Raw genomic sequence first — 22,072 nt, forward strand, 5'->3', positions numbered from 1 at the left:
CTGGAAAGTAGAAGGCTGTGTTTGTCTTCTGAATTAACTCTTGCCAGTTTGGGATACTTAGACAGTAACCTTGGGGTTTGTATATGAAGAGATGATAAAAATCAGAGCTGCTTGTAAGTGGGTTCTCAATCTCTCAAGCTATTTCATGCTTTTTTCTTAGGCACCTACACCTGGCACATTATAGTTGGCCATGGTCTACCAAATTCAGTCTGTGGAGTCTGGGGTGCCTGGCTAGATGTCAGCGAGCTGCAGAGCATTCTGCTAACTGCGTTTCTGCTGTGAGAATTCAGATTCTTCAGTCCGACTCATTTTGGGGGTGGGAAACAGCTGTTTGGGGATGGGACAGGGCAGGATGGGATTCAGCTGCATCCATCTCCTGCATGAGATGGTTATTGTAGCTCATTCACATGGAGTAGTAAAACTCCTTTCCATCTTGTATTAACTACCCACTAAATTATTAATCTGGTCTGTTCACTCACAATAAATTCTCTTGCCTAAAGCGTGAGAAAGTTGTGTTTTGATTGACAGTAACAGAACTACTGTATGCATGAATTGCTTTAGCTCAGTTTAGAAAAGACAGCGTAAGACTCAGACTAAATAGTTAAATATTATGTAGGTACCTAGGATTTGAAGATTCCTGACAAGTCAAACACACTACTTCTATACTAGCATTTTATGTGCTGTTTAGAGTTCATTTTTCTGTTGAAAACAAGTATGCCAAAAAGTTGACTTTAGTAATTTTTTTAATATTGAATTTGATTGTAGCTTAGGCAGCTGTGACATTATCTTACAGGATGGCAAAATCCTTGCTGTCTCTTCCAAGGCTGAAGATTTGTTTCTGTGCATGAGGGTTGTGTAACACTCCTTGAGTTCAAACACTTCATTATTTCAGTCCTTGAAGCCACATAACAGATATTCCAGCTTGGTAGTGTAATGCCCTTGAAAAGTACTTTGTGGAAGGAGGTGAGGGGATATCTCTTATGCATTTGGAAAACCTGAAGTCTTAACATCTAGAAGCTCTGGATGTGCCCTGTGAGACAAGCTGATGTCCTGCTGGGGATACAGCTCCATCTGGTTCTCTTGTAAAGATCAGCTGTTAAGTCAGCAGTTTGGGCTCAGAGGCAGTATCTAAGCTAGGAAAATGTTGTTCAATGTTGTCAGTGTTCTTAAATAGTGAGTGGTGTTCAGTGACATGCTGCAAAGTGTAAATAGGAACAGGTTGAGTTTAAGCACGCAAAATTGGTGTAGCAGTGGAGATAATGAATAACATAGTCTTAATGTGCAACATTTGGCTTAGTGCTCTGGAGAGCTGTGACTGTAACCGATGAAATGCTGCCATGTGTGTGTGGCTAAGAGGGAAGTAGGGGTTCAATTTGTGAAGAGATCTTCATGCCTGAAAAAACACTGTGCTAGTGTTCATGTAAAACAGCTTATCATTCACAAATTGGGCAAATCCAGATTGCTGCAGAACAAACACTCCTGCCACTTCATGAGTTACTTGACTTTCTTGTTTTGATCCATTTCCTTCTGTTTAAAAGAGATAAGAAAGATGTATTATAATATGCTGGGTACCTCAGAAGATTCAGCTAGGCCTTCAGCATTTCCTGGAAAATGAACGTGAAATTGTCCAATGAGGTGGAGCCAAAAGTAGGAGGGAATGGAAAAACACACAAATAAAATGCACAATAAGAATGTCTGTAAACTGCTTTCTGTAAAACAGTTTTTGAAGGTCTTTGTTGTACACAGTCTTTCAGTTTTCCTGCTAATTCTATGTCCTTGGGTAGTTGCTGGGCAAGAAATAGTGTGTTATAATGTTTACTGTGCACACACTGGTGTGTGCATTGGCCAGCCGAGCAGAACAGATGCCCTCAGTACAAGTTTGTCACTTCTGCTCTGGGTGGTGTCTGTGCTTTCCACAGCCACTTGGTCACTTCCTCCTCTCTGTACCCCACTCAGCCTTTCCCAACAAAGGTTATTCTAAAGGTAGACAAAGCAGTTAAACTCTGCGGAAGACGCGAGCCTTAGGTGCTTATGAGAATGGAGAAGACCAGAAGGGACTCATGATGTCATTTCAGAAGCCTTTTTTTCTGCCAGGAAAGGAGGTATTCAAGGTTCCTGTAGATGGTCCTTGATATTTTACAAGGGACCTGTGATTTTTTTTTTTCCCAGTCTCATGGCTGGACATTAGACAACTCTTTCATTGTGAGAAGCCTGCTGGCACACTGTGATCCCTCAAAAAGGCAGATTGGGCACCTCCAGGTTAGCTGTGGAGACTCCAGTAAGGTCTTTCACTTTGGTTTTCTAAATATTAGGTGTTTCATTCCAAACAGTCTTTCCTTTTGCTGTCTAGGTACTGGGAAGCTCTGCTTTTCCCTGAGAGGTTCAAGTATCTGAAGCAAGGAATAAAGTTTGTGCTGCATATTGGGTGCAGCAAAAGAAAGCCATTACATGTATGTTTGCTCTGTCTGTGCTTGAGAATACAATTTATCAGCATTATCCTGCCATGCCTCATGGTGCTGGGTACGAAATACAGCTGCCTGTGCATGAGCAGCATTCTTATATCCCTGACTGTCCCCCAGAAAAGGACTACACTCACCTCTGTGATGGACTAGGCTCATCTAAGAACAGAGCTAAGACATGCAGTGTGGGATTTCAGTCTGAGTCCTGTTTCCAAAAACTACTTTGGTGTATAAAGGAAATAAAAAGCATGTAGTTGTGGTCTGTTACACTGTACCTTTATTTTGATAGTTTAATTCTGTGAAATGATAAATGGTAATGTTTTATAAGCAGAAATGAGCCCTGCTTCCTGTGCTGGAATTTAATATAAACCAAAGGGTTTATGAAAAAATAAATCTCTCAAGTCCTGGTTGCTGCTACAAGCACTTGTTTCCTTGTAGGGATGGTTAAGCTGGCTGTGCTTTCAGCAAAAGTCAAGATGTGCAGATGTAGCCTACCACATTGCCTGGTTTCTGATTCCTGAGAACAAGCTTTTGAGAACAACTTAATTTCTTCCCAGCCCTACTGAGCTGAACTGAAGGAACCATAGGTAGGGGAACAACTTCTTTCCCAAGAGATGAAGTTTTAAGTAGTATGGTATAAATGTCCTGTCTGTCGTTCATGAGCCACCACAAATCAGATTATGCTCTTCGTGTTACTTATGTGCTATGTAATGTAAATCAGCTTTACTAGGGAATGGAGTGTCTAAAATCTCATTTTTTGAAGTATGAAAAAATAGAACTTGATGCCTAAAAGTAAATTTGCATATAAATTGAGTATGACTTCAGAAAATCAGAGCTTTTAATTTTTTTTAATGTAGTTCTCATGAAATCTGTGATAGTGCTTGGCAGTGCATTGACATGTTCCCAGTCAGAATTCACTGTAAAGCACCTGTATATCTTATAATCTTTTCTGTCCAAGTTCACCTTCAGCTTGCATTGTTGCCGTGTTTTTGATTACTTGGTTCCTAAATACTCAGTGCTGTATTTACCAAAAAAAAAAAAAAAAAGTAATTATCTGATGGTTAACTATTTTCGGTTGCTGAAGTTTGAGGGGATGGCATCTTCCAATCTTCCATCTTCCACCAGATTCCTTGAATGTGTAGAAAAATGATGCTAGCAGGAGTGACTTCAGAAGCATTTAACAGAGTTACTAAGTGGTCACTGCTGGTTCACTTTGTGTGAGCTGTTGTATTGTTTGCTAGAACCTGTCTGCTTTGGAAAGTGTCACTGTGCAGTTGAATGTACAAATGACACAGGTGACTTTGAGGGGAAGCTTTGTCTGCTGTCATCTTCTTGGGAAAGATGGACTTCATTATTTGGTTCAAGTTTTGGGAAGAGAGATTCTCCCCTCCTCCTCTCTGTGCACATTTAATTTATTCATTATTGGCTACAAGATGTAATGAAATCTCAATTCTTGGGTTTTTTGTTCTTTTTTTCCTTTTCTTTTTTTTTATAGATAAGCTGCTCTTGTTTAAACATTCTGATATAGAAAAAGCTTTTACAAAAGCAGTACTAATTCTCATACAAAAAAATTTTTTTTTTCCTTTTCCTACTGCATAGCCTTTGTAATAACTTCATAGAAAATTTGCCACATACCTCAGATCGTGAACCTTCGTAGGCATTTAAAACTGATCCTGCAGGCTGGTTTGATAGGAAAACCTGTCCTTTCACAGAGTCCTGCTGACTGGAAATGATTGATCAGTCTGTCTGGACTCTTCTGGGCATGACTGTGAAAGGAAAGACATTAAAGACTGCATTTTTACAATAATGGAGAAACAGTGCTGGTGCAGGGGAGAGTTTACTGCCAGGGGTCTCAATTTCTCATCTAATTCTGAGACATTCTTGAGTGTCTCAGAAAAGCAAGTTCTTTTTTTCTCCCCAAGCAATTGTACTGTAGAAAATTAAATATTGTAACCTTATCCTTTTAGTGGTAAACTTCAGAGATCTACCAAAGAAATGAAATTGCATTTGTAAATATAATGAATACTGTGGTAAACAAATAATTTTTTCCCCTCCAGAGTAAAGTAAAGTATAATTTATTAGCTTCTGCTATTAAAATTAAAAGCACTTGCAGAGGGTCCTGGCAGAGCCTAAGAATATGTCAAAACAGTGTGAAAGGAGGTGAGCATTGCAGCCTCTTGCCACACTTCTGTTCCAAGAGCCAAGCACTCTGTGCATTGTTGCAAGGTTAATTTACTGCACCTTTGCATGTGGGTGTTGCTTGGCCCCTTCCTTGATGACCTCAGGACCTCATTGAAAGAAAAGAAAAAAAAGTCTTGCAGTCTTCTTTCTGGCTAAATGGGAAGCTCTTGGCTAAGACACTTAGCCTAATGTGGCTGATGATATTGGAAGGTAAAGGTTAAGATGACAAGATCTCAAGTTAGCCAGTGTTCTTTCAGGCTTGCAGGTGTGCAGCTGCTGATTAAGTCCAAGCTGAGTACATAAAGCCTGAAATCATCTGTTTCTGTGCTGCTTGTAATAGGGCACAGGACACGTGTTCACATCCCAGTAGGTACAGCTACCTCAGCACAGGGTGCTTTATCAGGAAAGTGCAGTGTGTGCTTTGTTAGATAGCACAGGGTGGTGTTCAGATAAGCAGTGAAATGATATAAATGCACCTTTGTTCTTGATGTGATCAAGGAGCTTCTTGTGTTGTGAAAAACAGCTCCCCCTCCCCTACTCAGTCTATTAAATATTTTTAATTGTCTGGGAACTTAAAAGCTCTGACGCTTCAGTTTAGTTAATTTATGAGCAACACCTGCTGGGTAATGTTGTGGCCTCAGTTCTTTGTATTCAAGGAAAGTGTGCTCATAAAGCCTGTGAAAGTCCTGGGGTAAAGCTGGGGTGGTAAAATGGGATGTTTTTTGTAAATGAATATTTAAAAGTGCACTCTTACCTTCTGTGGGTGTGAGCATCCAACCAAGCTTAATAGAAATACAGTGATGTCTGCAGTCCTATTTCTATGCAGCTATCAGGATAAATCATAGATTTGTTGAAGTTGAAAAATGCCTGTAAGATCTTCAAGGACAGCTATTAATGTAGTACTGTTGGGTTCACCACAATTTTTGGTGTGGTATCTTGAGAGACTGCTGGGGAGGTGGTAGCAGGGAACCTCCTCAACATCTCGGCTCTGAGATGAATCTCTTCCTTTCCAGCTGCACGTACGAACCCCTTCTAAGGACCAGCTGTTGGGGAGTGGGGTTTCCCTTTCCAGTGGGAGCTTCTTCTGTCGTCTTGTCACCACTTGGGTAGTTCTTTCTGTAAATTTGAGGCTTTCTAATTATGCTGCATATAATTATAGGTTAAAAACCATTTAGGCTATGCACTGTAGTTTTGATACATGCTTGGGAGTTTCAGTGTTGAGTTGACATCAACTGGGTTTTTAGCAGCTTTCTCTTTTTAAAATCCTCTTTTTAAATCCTTCTAATTACATAGATATTTTTCCAAATGTCTGTTTGGGTTTTTTTGCAGAATGAAATTGTAAGATATTCCATAAACTGGGCCAAATGATGCTTTTTTTTTCTTAGAAGAATAAATGACAACTACTTTACTGTAAATTGTAGACTATGAAATAAGACATAACTTTAAGTTTGACAGGAATCCCCATTTCTGAATAGTAGGTGTGCATCCCCAAGTTTTATTGAGGTGGGGCTATTTGTGAAGTCTGTGTATTATGAATAGTTCTTATCTGCTTGGGAATTCACAACAAGCAGTCAGTGTACCTTATAAACAAAACGGGGTTATTGACAAAATCTGCTTGCAAAGATGACTCTGCCTTGTTTATTTCTGGTAAAGTATTTGTTGTAGTCAACATTTATTATAGCCACATGACCTCATTTTGATCTTAATTTCCTGCTTCTGTTCATAGATAAAAAATCCCTAATAAAAGACTAGGATTTCCAGTTGTTCTTCACCAGTGTCCTAATCGTACACTATTTCTATATATGCCATTGGAAATAAATTCTTTGTGTCTTAAACCCTATGTTTCACCTTCATGCCACTTGTTGGAACAAGGTATAATACCAGGATGTTACTGCATGACATGCATCTGTTGTTACCTAATCTGTTTCTTTGAAGTGCTGCCTTAAAATCATCCTCCCACGTACCAATTTATCCACTTAAACCTGTCACTGATTTCCTGAAGTGACAGTTTCTGACACTTTGGATAGTTTGGTTTTTTTTTTAACTCAAAAGACTGTTATTCCTTGGTTGTACATAAAAAATTTCAGACCTGTCAATCCAGTAACGTGTAACAGGCTTTGTTCTGTCCCTGTAATTAACTGAGTTCATGTGTAACAGTCTTTTTTCTTTTTTCTTTCTTTTTCCTTTGATTAGCTCTTATTTAATGGATTGCTTTCCTCTTGTGTTCTGATTATGAAAAGAGGGCACAAGTTTTAAATTTGCTGTTCAGTAGCTCTTTTTTATCATATGCTGTTGGGGCTTACAAATTCCTTGCAGCAACTCTACTTTATTGTGTCCTAGAACCCTTGTCTGCTATGGTCAGCCTCAGAGTTGGCATCATCTAAATAAATTGGGCTAACAATGATCATGAATCTGCTAATAACTGAAAGGAACACAGTTTTTTTAAGTCTTATGTGCTGGTAGCAGTTCCGAATTGTTTAATTCCAAGATTGATGTTTATATGTGATGCATCTTTGAAGGAGTCCAACAGATTGAACAGGGATTGTGGATTATAAGCATAAATGGCATAAAGTGGCTCTTTTCATACTTCCTCTGCTTGGGTGGAGAAGGTGCAGTACTTTATGATATTAAATTGAACATCCAAGTCTGAGGTAGTTATTCACAGTGTTCCCATGAGGGAAAATAGGATGTTAAAATCTCTTTATGGGATGTAGGTTTGAGCACGTGGAGAGCAACCTTAGCTGGGATCTTGTATTTTCTGGCACCCCCGACGAAGGGAGGAAAGGAAGGAATCTGACTCCATGTTCTTAGAAGGCTAATTTATTATTTTATGATCTATATTATATTAAAGAATACTATACTAAACTATACTAAAGAATAGAGAAAGGATACAGACAGAAGGCTAGAAGATACTAATGAAAAACTCGTGACTCTTTCTCCAGAGTCCAACACAGCTTGGCCATCATTGGCCAGTAAGTAAAAACAATTGTCATGCAACCAATGAAACAATCACCTATTGGATAAACAACCTCCAACCACATTCCAAAGCAGCAAAACACAGGAGAAGCAAATGAGATAATATCGTTTTCCTTTTTCTCCGTGGCTTCTCAGCTTCTCAGGGGAGAAATCCTGGCAAAGGGATTTTCCCAGAAAATATGATGGTGACACTGGGCAGGTTGTAGCACTGCAGGAAGCTGCTCTGAATTGTCACTTTGAAACTGTGTACATACTCAGTACTGGATTTGGGAGCAAACACGCCTGTTCATATAATTTCCTATTACTTTCACTTATGATTTTGTCATTGTTTGCTCCAATGGTTCATAACCCCCTCATAAGGGTCTCCCCCACTTAAAAAAATAAACAAATCCCAAACAAAAAAAAATTTACATGTTGGGGGACTTGACTTCTTTTTACAAAAAAAATATGGATGTAGATGTTCATATATTCAGTTTTATTTCTGTTTGTGTAAATCCCTTTGATCTGCATCCTGGTCTATGAGTTCCATAGCGGCTTCTTGAATGGATTATGAATTTTTTGGATTTTGCTTCTAGCTGAAGTCCATATTAATTTCTGAACTCTTATAAGTTCTGATAAAATTCTCTTGATAAGGTATGAATCTGTTAAATCTGCTTAATTGTATCATAACTCTGTTTTGAAGTTACCTAATTTATGCAAGTTGTTAAGTTTTTACAAGAGCAAAAACACAGAAATTATTCAATTTGTGTCCTATGCTAGTTTCAGCTCCCTGAGAGCTCTTGAACAAACAGAAACTACAGCACTTGGGACTGTGCCAGATGGTTTAAAAATTCCCTAGAGAATAAATAAATCTAACTAGTGTTGTATATTTCCATCACATTTGAGATTACCCTTGAAGTTGAGATTTTTGTTGTTTCTCCTTGAAGTTTACTAGTATCTGCTATATAGAAATGTATGGAATTGTTTCAGAAGCCCTTGTGGGTGTCATAGATGAAACTGGAAGGCATACTTGTGAATCCCACCAGAGAGAGATACACCTTGTCTTCCAAGTTTGGACGCTGGGAATCACAGAAGAGGTAGTTAAGAAATATGCTTAATTTTTATGATACAGTGTTTCCTCCCTCACTCTGCAAAACAAGTTTCAGGCTTGACTTCAGTGAGAACAGGACATTCAGACATGACCAAGAATAGATTCCTAACATAGATAATTCCCAGATCAACTAAGCTCCCCCAGGGGAGAGGGAGTTGATGAGCAGGAGGAATGAAGTTCACTGTTTAGGGGACCTTTTTTTCTGATTTCTGTTAATAGTTTGTGTGCTCACTGCTGACTCTCATCAGCAAGCCGACTTCCAGTGGCAGAGAGAAATTTTTCACAATCTGAGCTGTTGGAAGTAAAAAATAAGCTGTAGAAGGACAAAGTTGTGGATAAATTGAGTTTTAATTTCCTCAGTCAAGAAGGAACTGTTGACTTCCATGGGAGAACAACTCACATACTTATTTGTCAAACTTTAAGTTATTTGAAGGCGTATGTTGCTTTGATGGCAGCTGAGCATGACAAGTAATACCTTAGGTGAAATTACAGAGAAACTCTTGTAGTAAGCTAAAGTGAATAGGATTTACATTATCCTTCCAAATAATTTATGTAAATGATATGAGAACACTGCTGTGTCAGTGACAAAGTCGCTCTTCCCTTCTCATCCCTTGCCCATCAGACCAGAATAAGAGTTTCTATTTCCAGTCCAGACAGGAGCCACATGATGGGATTTGCCATGTTACAGCTAAGTGTATTTTTACCAAGCCCTAGACATTTGGGCTGTGCTGCCCTTCTCCTTTACAAGCAGGGAACATGCCTTACACAGGTATCCAGCTAAGATGTGTCAGTAATACTGGTGTGGGGGCTGCCCTGGCTGGACACCAGACACCCACCAAAGCCTTGCTCTCACTCATCCTCATCTGGACAGGGGTGAGAAAATATAACAAAAGGCTTGTGGGTCGAGGTAAGGACAGGGAGAGATCGCTCACCAATTACTGTCATGGGCAAAGCTGACTCAGCTTGAGTTTAATTTATTACCAATCAAATCAGAGTAGGGTAATGAGAAAGAAAACCAAATCTTGAAAACACCTTCCCCCGACCCCTCCCTTCTTCTTGAACTTAACTTTATTCCTCATTTTCTCTACTTCTTCCCCCTCAGCAGCTTAGGGGGACAGCGAATGGGGATTTATCACACATTCTCTGCCACTCCTTCCTCCTCAGGAGCAGGACTCCTCACACTTGTCCTGCTCCAGAGTGCTGCCCCTCCCAGAGGAGAAAGCTCTCTGCCACCTTCTCCAATCTGGGTCTTTCCCACGGGTGCAGTTCTTCAGGAACAGACTGCTCCAGCATGGGCCCCTCCCACAGGGTGTAGTCCTTCAGTAACAGGCTGTTCTAGCATGGGTCTCCTGCTGAAGTCCTGCCAGCAAACTATCTTCACTCTTGGCTTCTCTCTCTGTAGGTCCACAGGTCCCTGCCAGGAGCCTGCTCCAGCGTTGGTTTCCCATGGAGTCACAGTCTCCTTTGATCTTTCGCTGCTCCAGTGTAGTATTCTCCAAGGGCTGCAGGTGGATCTCTGCTCCAGAATGGATCTCCGTGGGCTGCAGGGGCACAGCTGCCTCACCGTGCTTGCACCACGGGCTGGGAATCCCACCAGGGGAATCTCCCCTCCTTCTTCACTGACCTTGGTGTCTGCAGGGCTGTTCCCCTCATGTGTTTTTGTTCTGCTGTCCTAGCTGCCATTGCAGGTTTTTTCTTCTTCTCAAACACATTATCCTGGAGGGGCTACCACCATCACTGCAATGTGGGTAGTGGGTCTGTCCTAGAGCTGGCTGGCATTGACTTTGTTGGACATTGGGGAAACTCCGGGAGCTTCTCATGGAAGTCAGCCCTGCAGTCCCCTTTGCTACCAAAACCTTGCCACATGAACCCAGTAGAACTACTAAAATGAAGATGCTGCTCTCGGCTTTGCTCTGCATTAATAATGAACTGAAATTCTAGAACTCCTGGGTTAATTTGTCACTGTGTTGTTAGGACTTCATAATGCCAATGCTACTCTTCCTGTGAATATTGTTATCAAAAAGTTAGCTGCAGTTACTTAATGCAGCCTAACTGTTCTTCATACCTATGTGGTCTCAAGCCAATTCCAAAAATCCTACTGTTTATGCTGTCAGGCAGAGCTGTGCAGCTGCTGGTGCAGAAATACCTAGCAGATAACCTGAAGGAGCGTAGGGGGATGCCCCCAATGAGAGAGGGGCAAACTAGCCTTTGTCCCCCAACAAAGGAAGGAAGCCCAGAAGTTTCTCCCAATGATCAGGTGAAAAGCCGCCTTATGGGGCCCCAGAGACTTCACTAAAACCTTGGGGTCACCTAATTGGATAGAAGCCAAAAGGTCCCGCCTGGACCATAAGGTAGAAAAAGAGAGAACAAAGAAACCACGAGGCTTTTGTGAACGTGTTTCTACCAGGCTCAGACCTCTGTACCTGGATTGGATTTTCTGTTTATTGTTTTTCCTTTTATTAAACCTTTCTGTTTCTAACACTGCAGCAGAAGCCATCCTGCTCATTATTTGCCTCCAAAGGTAATAGCTAAGCTATCATTGGGGTATTAGGTTCCCTTTTAAGGGCTTATAAAACCCTGGCCCGACAAAACAGAACCTAATAGATACCAGGCACAATAAATTCCAAAAAGAAAGTTTGGCAGTACTGAAATAAGTAACATCACCAGTAGCAATTAGTGAAGCAGTGCAAAAGTTGCTTTACCTGATGTATAGGAAAACGTTGCTTAAAAAAATGAGTAGAACCCCCCTGATGAGCTCAGAAACAACTCCTTCCCACACAGCTTGACTCTGTATACCTGTTGTGCTTTCTTACTTACACAGTGATTAAGTGCCTCTGTGTTCCCTTTTTCCCTTCAGATTTGTAGAACCCATATTCATAACCAAAACAAAATGCTCTCACAGACTTTTTGGAAATATATGTGATGGGTCTCATGGTTCTCTATCACACCCTTAGCTTACTTCATGTATGTCACTATTGGTGCAAGAGTCTTGCCTTATAAAGCTGTTTCTCTGAAAGATCCTTGCTGTCTGTTTACTTTATTGACTGCTTTATATCAAAGCTTTCTGGGAAAGCATTTTCTTTTCTGTTCCCCCTGGGTCTTGTGAGTTGTTTTTTGTTTGGTTTTTTTTTTTGTTGTTGTTGTTGTTGTTTTTTAGTAGTAGTAGTAGTAGCAGTAAATCTGTAGCTTTTAGAATTTCTCTATGTCAAAATGTAAAGGACTATGCATTTAATTACTTTCAGCTATTAAATTTTAAATACTTGCCCATCCAGCTGTGTCTGTATGGATTTACATTTGAACACTGTAACTACCTAATGATTTAATTCTCTTTATAGCTACTAACAAGCTGATGAAATCTTAATATTTTAAACCGTTAGCGATTGACAAGATTAGAGTAATGTGACTCCCAGGGAGAGCAGTATTCAGTGTTTGGTCCTGTGCTGACTTTGCCTTCAGGTGTGGTATTCATTATTCCCCTGACTCCTAGGCAAAGTGGTGGTTCAAGACTTCCATGCTGAAGGAAGTCTAGTTAGGTGGAAGTTCCCAGCACCTCATTTCAAAGCAGTTGGTAATTCAGCATCTGGATGAGTATGGCTTTGAAATCCTTCCTTGCTGTGTTTATGCTTGGGTTCTTTGCTAGTTGTTATCTGGGAAGAGTTAATTGTGCTACTGGTTGCTCAGGCATTTGATACTGTCACAAGACAAAGTTCCTGTGAGCTGTGAGATGAGCAGACAAGCTGGAGCATGTACAGATGTGTGTTTCCAAAGTACTAGAAAACTATTGAACATTACCTGGCAGGTATAGCAAAGCTGTTGAAATGCTACTAGGTTGCAATCTGTTTTCATTATACTCTGTCCACATTGTCTAATGAATCATGTGCATTTGTCTTTCACAGTTTTTTGGTGAATGTTCTTGTGATAAAAGGAGCCTTGAACCCCATAGTAACACTTTTTGTCTCTGCCACAGTATCACCTTCCACGTGACACTGCTCTTGGTGTCCAACTTTCTGTAAGCAGAACTTTTTTTGAGGGAAGTTTGTAGTCTGAAACCTCCCACTGCAGTTGAGAGTTTGTGGGAAAACATCAAATAGGGAAAGAAGGAACTCCTTGGTTTCAAGTAATTGAGGAATTTCTAGCCTCATTAAGGGAGCTAGAAGTTATTGCAGTGCCTGATTTTTTGGACCAAGTATACCCACATCCACTGAACTGAATAAAATCTAACTTTTCCCATCTCCCAGAGCCAGCACTGAATTCAACCACTTAGCTGCTTCTTCTTCAGTGATGGTAGAAGAAGGTGGTTATTGTAGTGAATAACTTATAAAAGTGGTGTCATCCATGGGTATCATGGTAGGTTTTAAACAAATCTGGGATGATGCTCACTTTAGGGGTCTTTATGATCTGCCATGTAGGGGTCCTGAAATCTTGATCTCTTGACTAAGGAAAACCAGACCAAAGTGTGTTCATTTCATAGTGAATCAACATGTTAGTTAATATTTTAAATTTAAAATCTTGAGATCTTCTATCTGAAACTACAGAATTTAAAAATTGCCACCTTCTTATACATGGTGCATATAGAGCATTTATTTCAGTATTGCCACTTTAAATCTGCTAAAATTAAGTTCATGATCTTCTGATCTGTGTTGGAGAAGTAGATAGTGACCATAAATGGGCAAAATGCTTCAATGAGCTCTCCAACTTTCCCACCCACCCCCCAAAAGGAAATGAATGCAGAGAATGCATTAATTGTTTGGGACTGTCCACGTGACAGCCTTATCTTCTCAGGCAAGCCCTTTTAAAAATAGGGTATGTGTTAAACATGATGGAGTTTTAAAAACAACATCTTTTAGAAACCTCTTACTAGAACTGCCAAATTAAGCTAAAACACAGTTTTCAGGAGAAAATACCTAGCTAATATCTGAATTTGTACTTTTGTAGTTTGTAAGAACTTGGGTTAAAGAAGTTTAAGAGGAGCTGCTGTTCCAAGCAAGCTGTAGTTTGCTAAGCCTTTCACAGTTTAGAACTGTGTCCTAAACTTGGAAACAAACTTGCATATGCTCAAAGTATAAATCTGGTAGATTAATTGTTTTGCTAATCTACTTATTGAAGAGCATAAGGATTGTCATGAGACCTCTGTACTGACACTTCTGTGGCTTGCAGAGTACTCAAGCTGAGTGAATTTTAGCTGTACCTGAAAGGTGGAAAAGCATCAAGCCTGACTGACCTAAACATAGGAGCAAAATACTGAGTACAAGAATCCTCCTTGTGCTGTGCTGTCACTGCCATCCCTGAAGTTCTTGGATACACACCACTCTCAAGTGCTTGCATAAAGAAAGGCACCCTATTGTCTGCTCAGGCATCTAAACCATCGTGTAACTCTTTGACATTCTTTCCTGTTAAGTAACTTGATCCACCTTCTATCATTATACTGCTTACTTAAATTTAGATATTTGGCGTAAAAGCACCTTGTGTGTGTGTGTGTAGCACACAGAATGTGTTAGGTGATCCACAAGTTTCCAGCTGCAAATAGATACTGTGATGGTTTGCTAAGTGTATGCTGTGCAACTCTGGTATTTTTTTTGTGCTTGTTGACTGTATCAAAACTCATCAGTGTAAGTAATTCCTGAGTTGGTCTTCAGTAAGAATTATTTTGAAAACTGAATTTGATTTCATTTTAGCTTACCTATCTAAAAAAATGATCTCTCTTCAGGGTGGTGTAGTAGTAGTAGTCTTCAGCTTTGTCTTCGGCAGGAGCATGCGATCTCCCCAATGTGTGGCATGAGGCTGAATGTCAGAGTAAAATACATGCACTGCTCTGTAGCAGTTCTTTAGAAGCAACCCTAGCTGCGTCTTGACCAGTCATCTGGGAAAAATATAGGCTGGGCAAGCAGGAGGAAGACTGTCTCCTGAAAGCAAAACTTTATTCTATGCAATCCTTTAATGTTCCTTTATGCAACTTTAATGTGTTTTCTGATGCTTTAAGCTTTGGCTAAATCCATGAGCCTGTAGAGAAGTAATGTGAAAGCACTAGCAGCCAGGGATAGCAGGTAGCTTGAAGCTCCAAAAACTGCTTTCACTGAAACTTTTTTTGCCAGCCCCTGTGTTCCAGCTTTCTGCTACTGGGCTTGTGTTGGCCCAGACATGCAGCAGAATGAATTGGAGTTGCTGGCAGATGCTTATTACTGCCTGCTGAGAACCTGACTTGGAGTTTTCTAAACTGTTATTTTTAGACTGTACAGTAAGTGCAGATGGGTTATAGAAATGCTTAGTAATTTGGCTGTTACTCCTTTCTCTTTGAGATAGCATTTCTCTTGGCTGAAAATCCTCCTTATTTCTGTAAAAACAAAGATATCAGTATTCCTTTAGCAGTAAGTCAGCTGATGGAGGCAGATTCTTCTGTTCTAGAGTCTAAATACCTCTAGCATACACAAAGTCAGCAAATTTCTTGTGTGACTGCATAAGTTGAATGACACTGAGCTGGTCTTTTATCTTTTTATTGGAAAGATGCATTTTTAATGGTGAAAACTGGCAAGTGGAGCTCTGTCACCAGAGTGGAAAGCTGCAGAATGCAGCAGTTTTAGAAGTACAACAGGTCCGAATGATTAGCACTGGACTAACTGGCTGGCAGTAAAAACATTTATAGCAGTTAAAGGAAAACAATTTTTTCCCTCTCCCACCCTTCTTTCTAGTTGAGAATAGTTACGGATATCTGCACTTTGGCTGGCATTTGGTTGGGTTTTTTTTAAAGATAAGAATTTTGCCTCCTTGCAAATGCCTGGTACATAGCAGGATATGATATGCAGCTTGTTTTGTCTCTGTTCATGTTTCACCGCTGTGGCTGGGTTCTCCTATCTTGTGGATATGCAAGTTAACACTAACTAAAAGGAAACTCATTCCAATTGCTCCTCATTTTTTCTCACATTGCATTGCTTTCTTATTGATAGATGTCAAACTCCCAATAATTAGCAAAGCGCAGGGTGTTGATTTCCGAACAGTATCCCGTTTCTCTTTTGTTTGCTTTGAAGTGTACATAGCTTGTTGATGAGTGGGGTGCATTATTCAAATCCAGCAGTGCGGACGCTTCCAGCCCCGAGTCAGGAAATACTTTTGAAGAATAACGGCCGCACGGATTTCTGGCTCTGCTGTGATATCATGAAACGAGCCTGAGGAAGTGCCGTGACAGCACTGCCAGCCCTTTGTGAGAGGGGGATCCTTTCTGCACTCTCTTATCCCAGGAGTCTGTTCCTGACTCTTTGGTGTTCATGACACTGAGGTTTGGTGACAGCTCTGCTTGGACATGCCTCTGCTTCTGAGCTGGATCTCACACCAGAAGGTACTGACTGCTCCTGTCGTGTGTGTGTGTGGGAAGTTCATTCAGCTCCTGGCTCTTTGTGCAGTGGAAGGGATCTGCCACTGCACTTTGCGTGGGGATGGAGTGAGAGGGGTTGAGCTTTTTCCTTGTCTTGAAAGTAATTGCCTTGCTAGAAATGTTGTCATTAAGTAGCCACATTTGTTAGGCATGTTTGTTAGATAAGTAATTCACAGTCACACTTAGGTTTATAAACCTTACAGTATGATGAGGGGCTTTGCTTTGTTAATAAATTCCAGACTGAAATTGTCCATGTGGAAGCTAGACACAAATTATAATGAGCTACAGCATCTCTGCACAGTGAAATTCTCTTCATCTGTGGAAATAATGGAATCCAGACAGTGAATTTTGTTCTTTGCAATATCCATAGCATTCAAGTTCTAAGTTTGGATTAAAATTGAAAGCACTACTCAGTAATTACAAAGGGATGCATTTGAAAGTTATCCCTCCAGCCAAAAGGGGACATTCACCTTTCTTCACTGGAGGCTCTTGTAAATTCAAAGGGTTGTTGTTTTTTTTTTTTTTTTTTAATGTTTCCACTTCTGTTACTGCTGTTCAAGAAAGCGTGTAGTGTTACAATGGAGATGCTCTGCCCTTTCTAGACATGTGACAAAATGTTCTATTGTTACGCTGCATCAGGCATGATTTAGTAGGCTCAACAGTCTCTCTGTTTTGCAACTTAAAGATATTGGTGATAAATACTCATAACTGAAGTTCTGTTTTTGAGGTTTTAAGGGTTGTGGCAGTTGGAATTAATTTTAGCAAAATCTAGTTACATAACATGAGATGAATTTGGTGGTAATTACTTTTCTGCAGTTCTCCCTTTGGCTTTAATCTACACTTTGGTCAGAGGAAAGACCTTGCATTCCTTGTATCACTTAAAGTGATGTTCCTTTCTAACATGAAGATAATATTCTGTGTAGAACACAGTGAAGTGTCTTGATGTATAGTAGAATATTTCTTGGCAGTACTAATCACATGCCCTTTGTGCAGTGTGCTACTGATGCATGAGGAAGGTGTTTGCTCTCCTTTATGAATTCACACTGTTGCAGGTCTAGTCACAAGGGACACAGCTACATCTAGCCCTTGAAATTGCAGAGCAGGAATTAGCTGAGTGCTGCCACCTTGTTCTACAGTGTCTGGCCAAATGGACGATGTGCTGCAGTAGCTCAAAAGGTCTCTAAGCAAGATCGTAAGTGTGGGGTACAAATAGAGGAGATTGGGGATTATCTGGTTTAAACTGGTGCTGTCATTAGTTGTGACTATCAAAACTCTTACTGCCTGTGGTAAATGAATTTTGTGTCAGTGTCATGCTTTATTTATTATGTTGCTTTTTCTGATTGGAATGTAATTGTAGGTGATGCAGAGCTTGGCTGGTGCCATCTGTTCTCATTTGAGTACAGCTAACTTTTGCTTTTTTAATCCCCACGTAAGGAATATGGTCTGTTTGGGTTAAGACTGGTTCATACAATCTTAGGCTAGTCAGATGTGAATTAAAAAATTGATTTGGGTTCTCAAGTGTGAGGTTTTTTTTTTCTTTTTCTGTAATTACTCTTACTAGATTAAATATATTTCCCTGGAGGAAAATATTGCCTTTTCAGTGACGTTAGGGAGCACTTGTTACTTGCCTCTTACTTTGCAGTCTTGTTTGGTTGGTATTGGTATTGGGGTTTGGTTTTTTGGTTTCTTTTTTCTCAACCAAATTTTGTAGTGTTGTTCACACTGAAGAGCCAAACTAGTATCACAGTTTAGTTTTGTACTTATGGTACCCACTGTCCATCCTTGTCTTATTGGCCTCTTGCATTTGGGGGCATTGTTTGGAACAGGCCTGAGGAAGGATCTCTGCTCTTGAGATCTCTCAGCTTTGTTCAGAGATTGAGGAGTTACTGTGGGCACTGTTTCAAGGGTCTTAAAGTACATATGCTGCTGTTTCTTCCTGACAGGCATGGATACTCTTGACATCCTGGAGGGGAAGAAAGCTCACCTGAAGCCCTCAGATCCATTTTGTTTGATTTCAGGTTATTAATACCTGAGAAGATTCAGTGTACCTGTTGCTGTTCAAGCATGAGGTCTCTGCTGCATTGGAGAAAGCTTTGTGTGCTGTTCCAGCACATTTGAGTAGGTGTATTGGGGTAGAGGGTAATTTTCTTGTTCTGATTCATGGAACAGTCTGCTGCTACTCAGCAGTATAGGGAAATTCATGAAAAAAAACCTGTAATCATGCCCTACATTATGTTTCTGTGTTTGGGAACTGGTGTTCCAGCACTTTCTGGACTGAGCAGCCTTGTGCAACTCCCTTGGAACATAGTCATTTCCTTCTCTGTCCAACAATATTTGGAAAAAGATGATAGGCCCCTGGGATTTGGGAGAGGCAAAATCTGGGAGAATTAAGTCTTCTTGAATTGTCCCACCATGGGGTTTGTTTGGGCTGGAAGTGTTCTTCTCTTGCCCTGAGAATACACTGTGTAGCCCTGTCTCATCCAGTCTTTCTTCTTGACGTAACTGTGTTAAAGGCTTGAAAAAAAAAAAATCTGAGTATGTTAAATAGATCAATCGCTTAAACATTTTAAGGATTTAATTTCTTTTTATTCAGGTGAATACTGAAAACCTATACAATAACTCATTTAACCTTATAATTTTGCTGTACTATAATAGCTGGTAGTAAATGTCCAGGAAGATTGTTAATGGCCCTGTGGATTTCAGGAGTAAGAATCCCATTTCTCCCCTCTGGCTGCTTAATTTAATGGGACTTCTGCAGGGAAATATTAGAACTTGGAAACACATTAGTAAGTTTTGACTGTTTCAAGAGTCTGTCACCTTAATATTCATAAACTGATTTCTGAAAGTAGTTAAGGATTTTTATCAAGTAATTCAGTATTTTAAAAGCTCAATTCTGCTTATTATCTTGTCTAACTTTGCCCTGCAATTTTGACATTAAGAGATAATAAACTGACATCCAAATCCAAAAAAGTTACCCAACTTCTATGGTGAAACTGTTGACTGGGGTTTCTTGATACACAGAGGACCGAGATGTCAAAACCCAATGATATATGCCAAAGGAATGTGTAAAAAGCCATACTGGGATGTGTGATTGATAACTATGTAACTTTTTCTGCATCTTGAATTTCAGGAAAACACAGATGCAAAATGTTATTTAGTTTCTTGATCCCACTTAGCAGTTTTGCTCAAAGTCCAGTCTTTACATGAAAATACTGTATTCTCCTCAGGTACATCTCACAAGTAGCTCTTGATTCTGGATAAGAAGGTGTCACTCTGGCATTGAGGAGGGTCAGGTCTAACAGCATGGGCTGGCACATTGTCAGTCACTGAGTACATCAGCAGCACACAGTTACTCCTGTACACTAAAAACCAGTAAAATTCATGTGCACAACTCGTAGCCTGGAAATGTTAGTATCTGTCTTGAATGTTATAGTTGAAGCTGTTTTTTACACCATGCTAGTGAGAGTACCCATGAAACAACTAACAAGCATCTGGAACTGGTTCTGGGCTGTCTGACAGATATTAGTTATCATTTGTGAATCCCGGTATTGCATTACATTGTTTTTCTCTTCATCTCTCTATAAGAAAAGTATTCATATTCAATCATAGAGATTAAACAGCTCTTAAAATGTTCACTTTGATATTTTATTTTAGTCTGTCTATAGGTTGAAAAGAAGAGAAAAAGTGAGTGCTGATGAGAGAGCACCCAAAAAAATAACATAGTCTGTAAAAAAGTTTACCTAAACAAAGCAGGGAATAAGGATTGTTTGGGCTGTATGAGCTGAAACCCCTGCTCTAATGCCAGGATCCCTTTATGTACAAGTGAAAATACTGTAGCAATTTATGTATTGCAAAAGCTTTTTAAGGAGCAGAGATACTGAAATAATAATTGTAGCTGAAATGTAGTGTCTGAAGAGCATACACAATCTGGAAAAGATGGAAATAGAAGTGATAAACTGCAGGATACTTAGGGTGGTGGGTTGTTCTGAGTAGAATTGCAATTGCTTAAAACTGTGCATTTGTGAGGGAGATCTCTGACAGAAGAGGGAATAGATGGGTATTACTGTTGGGGTAGAATTTGTACTGTATTATCCCCAGCCTATTTTGACATTTGCTGGTTGGGGATAGAGGGGGAAATATGTGTTAGGAGGCTGTTGAGTATTTTTAGAAAGACTTGGGTATATCCAGTGTTTTTGTCTCAGTGGTGATGGGCAGGAGGCAAAACCCAGTTACTGGAGTGGAAGTGATGGTACACTTCTAAAAAAATTAAATTCCTGATTAAACAGCTGACAGTAGTTACTCTAGTTGATTGTGTAAAATGTATGCATTTTGAATATAATTATAATTTCTCATTGTACTTTGAATAGATATATGCGTGAATTGCCCTGTAAGAGCTTCTGGATTCTAAAAAGGGAAATTTTAATTAAAAGGTAGCCTGTTTGTGAATTTTGTTAAAATAGAGAACTAAGGAATTTAAACTCTAGAGTTTCTTTAAGCACAGGCCATAGAGAGAATAAGAGACCAATTAGTGGAAAAAGAGCTGCATCTTGGAGTACAAACAGGCAGGTGCAAGGTGAGGGTTTTGCATGTCCGGCTGAACTGCCATGGCTGGGAGGAAGTGCACCTTGGATGGTGGCAAAGCAGCCTGGTAGTGAAAATGAGGGAAGAACAGTTCCACTCTGGTATCTGTGTCAGATCTAGACTTGGCTTTTGGCCTCACTGAAAACTGAGATGATGGTGACGTCTAAAGGGATAGAAGCCAAAGGGTCAGCAGACCTTAGGATAATTGAACTTCATTTTGCAATAAATGAACTGGAAGCAAATTTGAGTTGAATGCCCAAGGGATGAGGAGTGTGTAATGGGAGATGGGGATTAAGATGAGGTAATTTTCCACTCTGACTTGCAGAAAGTGTTGGTAGGTGAGATTGCTGCCTCAGTAGCAAGCTTCAGCTGGTATCGTGTGACTGAAAGGAAGAGATACTGTAGAGAGCATGGATTATTTAAGGTGTAACTTCAAAGTTACCTTCTTTTAATAGAAACATTATTTGAAAAATATCAAATATTATGGCGGGAAGCTGTATAGAATACAAAAACTGTTGGTTGATTATATTGGATTAGTTGAATGTTGAGAATTGATTTCTCTTGCAAAGAAAATTGGATTGATATTCTCTATCTCATTGTTACTAGTAACTTCCCCAATGCATTTAGTGTGATGCTATTCATTATAGTTCTAGAGAAAATGGGACATGGGAAAGAGGGTATGGTTCAGAAGAGTAGGTACTGTCAAAAGAGCAACTATTAACACTCTGATCTACAGTTAGTAGAGTTGGGGAAGTCCTTGTTTTCTTTTGTGAAGCCAAAATGTAAAATTAGCTCACATATTAAATATGTCGGTACTTAAAGCAGACTCCTCTCAGGGAGTTTGGGATAAAATGGAGGAAGAACCAGGTGTCTTTGAAAGACTGTGGTACAGGACTGAAATTGTGAGCTTCTTCTGGAGATAGGCAGTTTCGCCCTACAGGGTAGAGCAGGTCTCTGTGCAGAGAAGAGAGATTTGTGTGTGCTGCTTAATTCTACAATGACTGGGGCAGCAGGGAAGTGTGACCTTAAGGTGAACTGTGTCATAGAATAGATGGGGCAAGGTTTTTATAGTTGATAGTAAGTGAGATCTAATGCAGTTGTACTTGGTACTTCAGTAAAATGTCCATATTCTTGCTACCTCTATTCCAAAACTGTCAGTTGACACTGATGGAGATTGCTGGTCTCTCGTCCACAAAACTTCCCGAAACAGTCTTAAAAATTGAATAAGTGTCTCTGTAAAATAATAACAAAGGAACAGTGATGGCCCTTTACAGAGCACAGCAGTAAAACATGTCAATGTGGGCAGAGGACAATGGGAAAGAGAAGTAGTGTCAGTAAAAACAAACAAACAAAAAGGATGTGAACATTTGCCAATCGACCTTCTGGTAATTTAAAACCTTATGTACTGGGAGACATTCC

General features: G+C 39.9%; 1 protein-coding gene across 4 annotated transcripts in view; it reads left to right on the forward strand.

Moving 5' to 3' along the window:
- TBC1D4 (TBC1 domain family member 4) overlaps positions 1-22,072 on the forward strand; it is a 99,867-nt gene that overhangs the window by 35,110 nt on the left and 42,685 nt on the right. Inside the window, exon 1 of one of the 4 annotated variants that reach the window (XM_064408562.1) lies at positions 15,606-16,036. The exons of the other annotated variants lie outside the window; for them this stretch is intronic. Within the exon in view, the coding sequence (XP_064264632.1) occupies positions 16,001-16,036 (36 nt within the window). The 5' untranslated portion in view covers positions 15,606-16,000. Of the gene's footprint in view, positions 1-15,605; positions 16,037-22,072 lie in introns of those variants that run through there. 4 annotated transcript variants of the gene reach the window in all.

This window comes from Passer domesticus, chromosome 2, assembly GCF_036417665.1.
Source record: "Passer domesticus isolate bPasDom1 chromosome 2, bPasDom1.hap1, whole genome shotgun sequence".
In the NCBI taxonomy this organism is placed as follows: Eukaryota; Metazoa; Chordata; class Aves; order Passeriformes; family Passeridae; genus Passer; species Passer domesticus.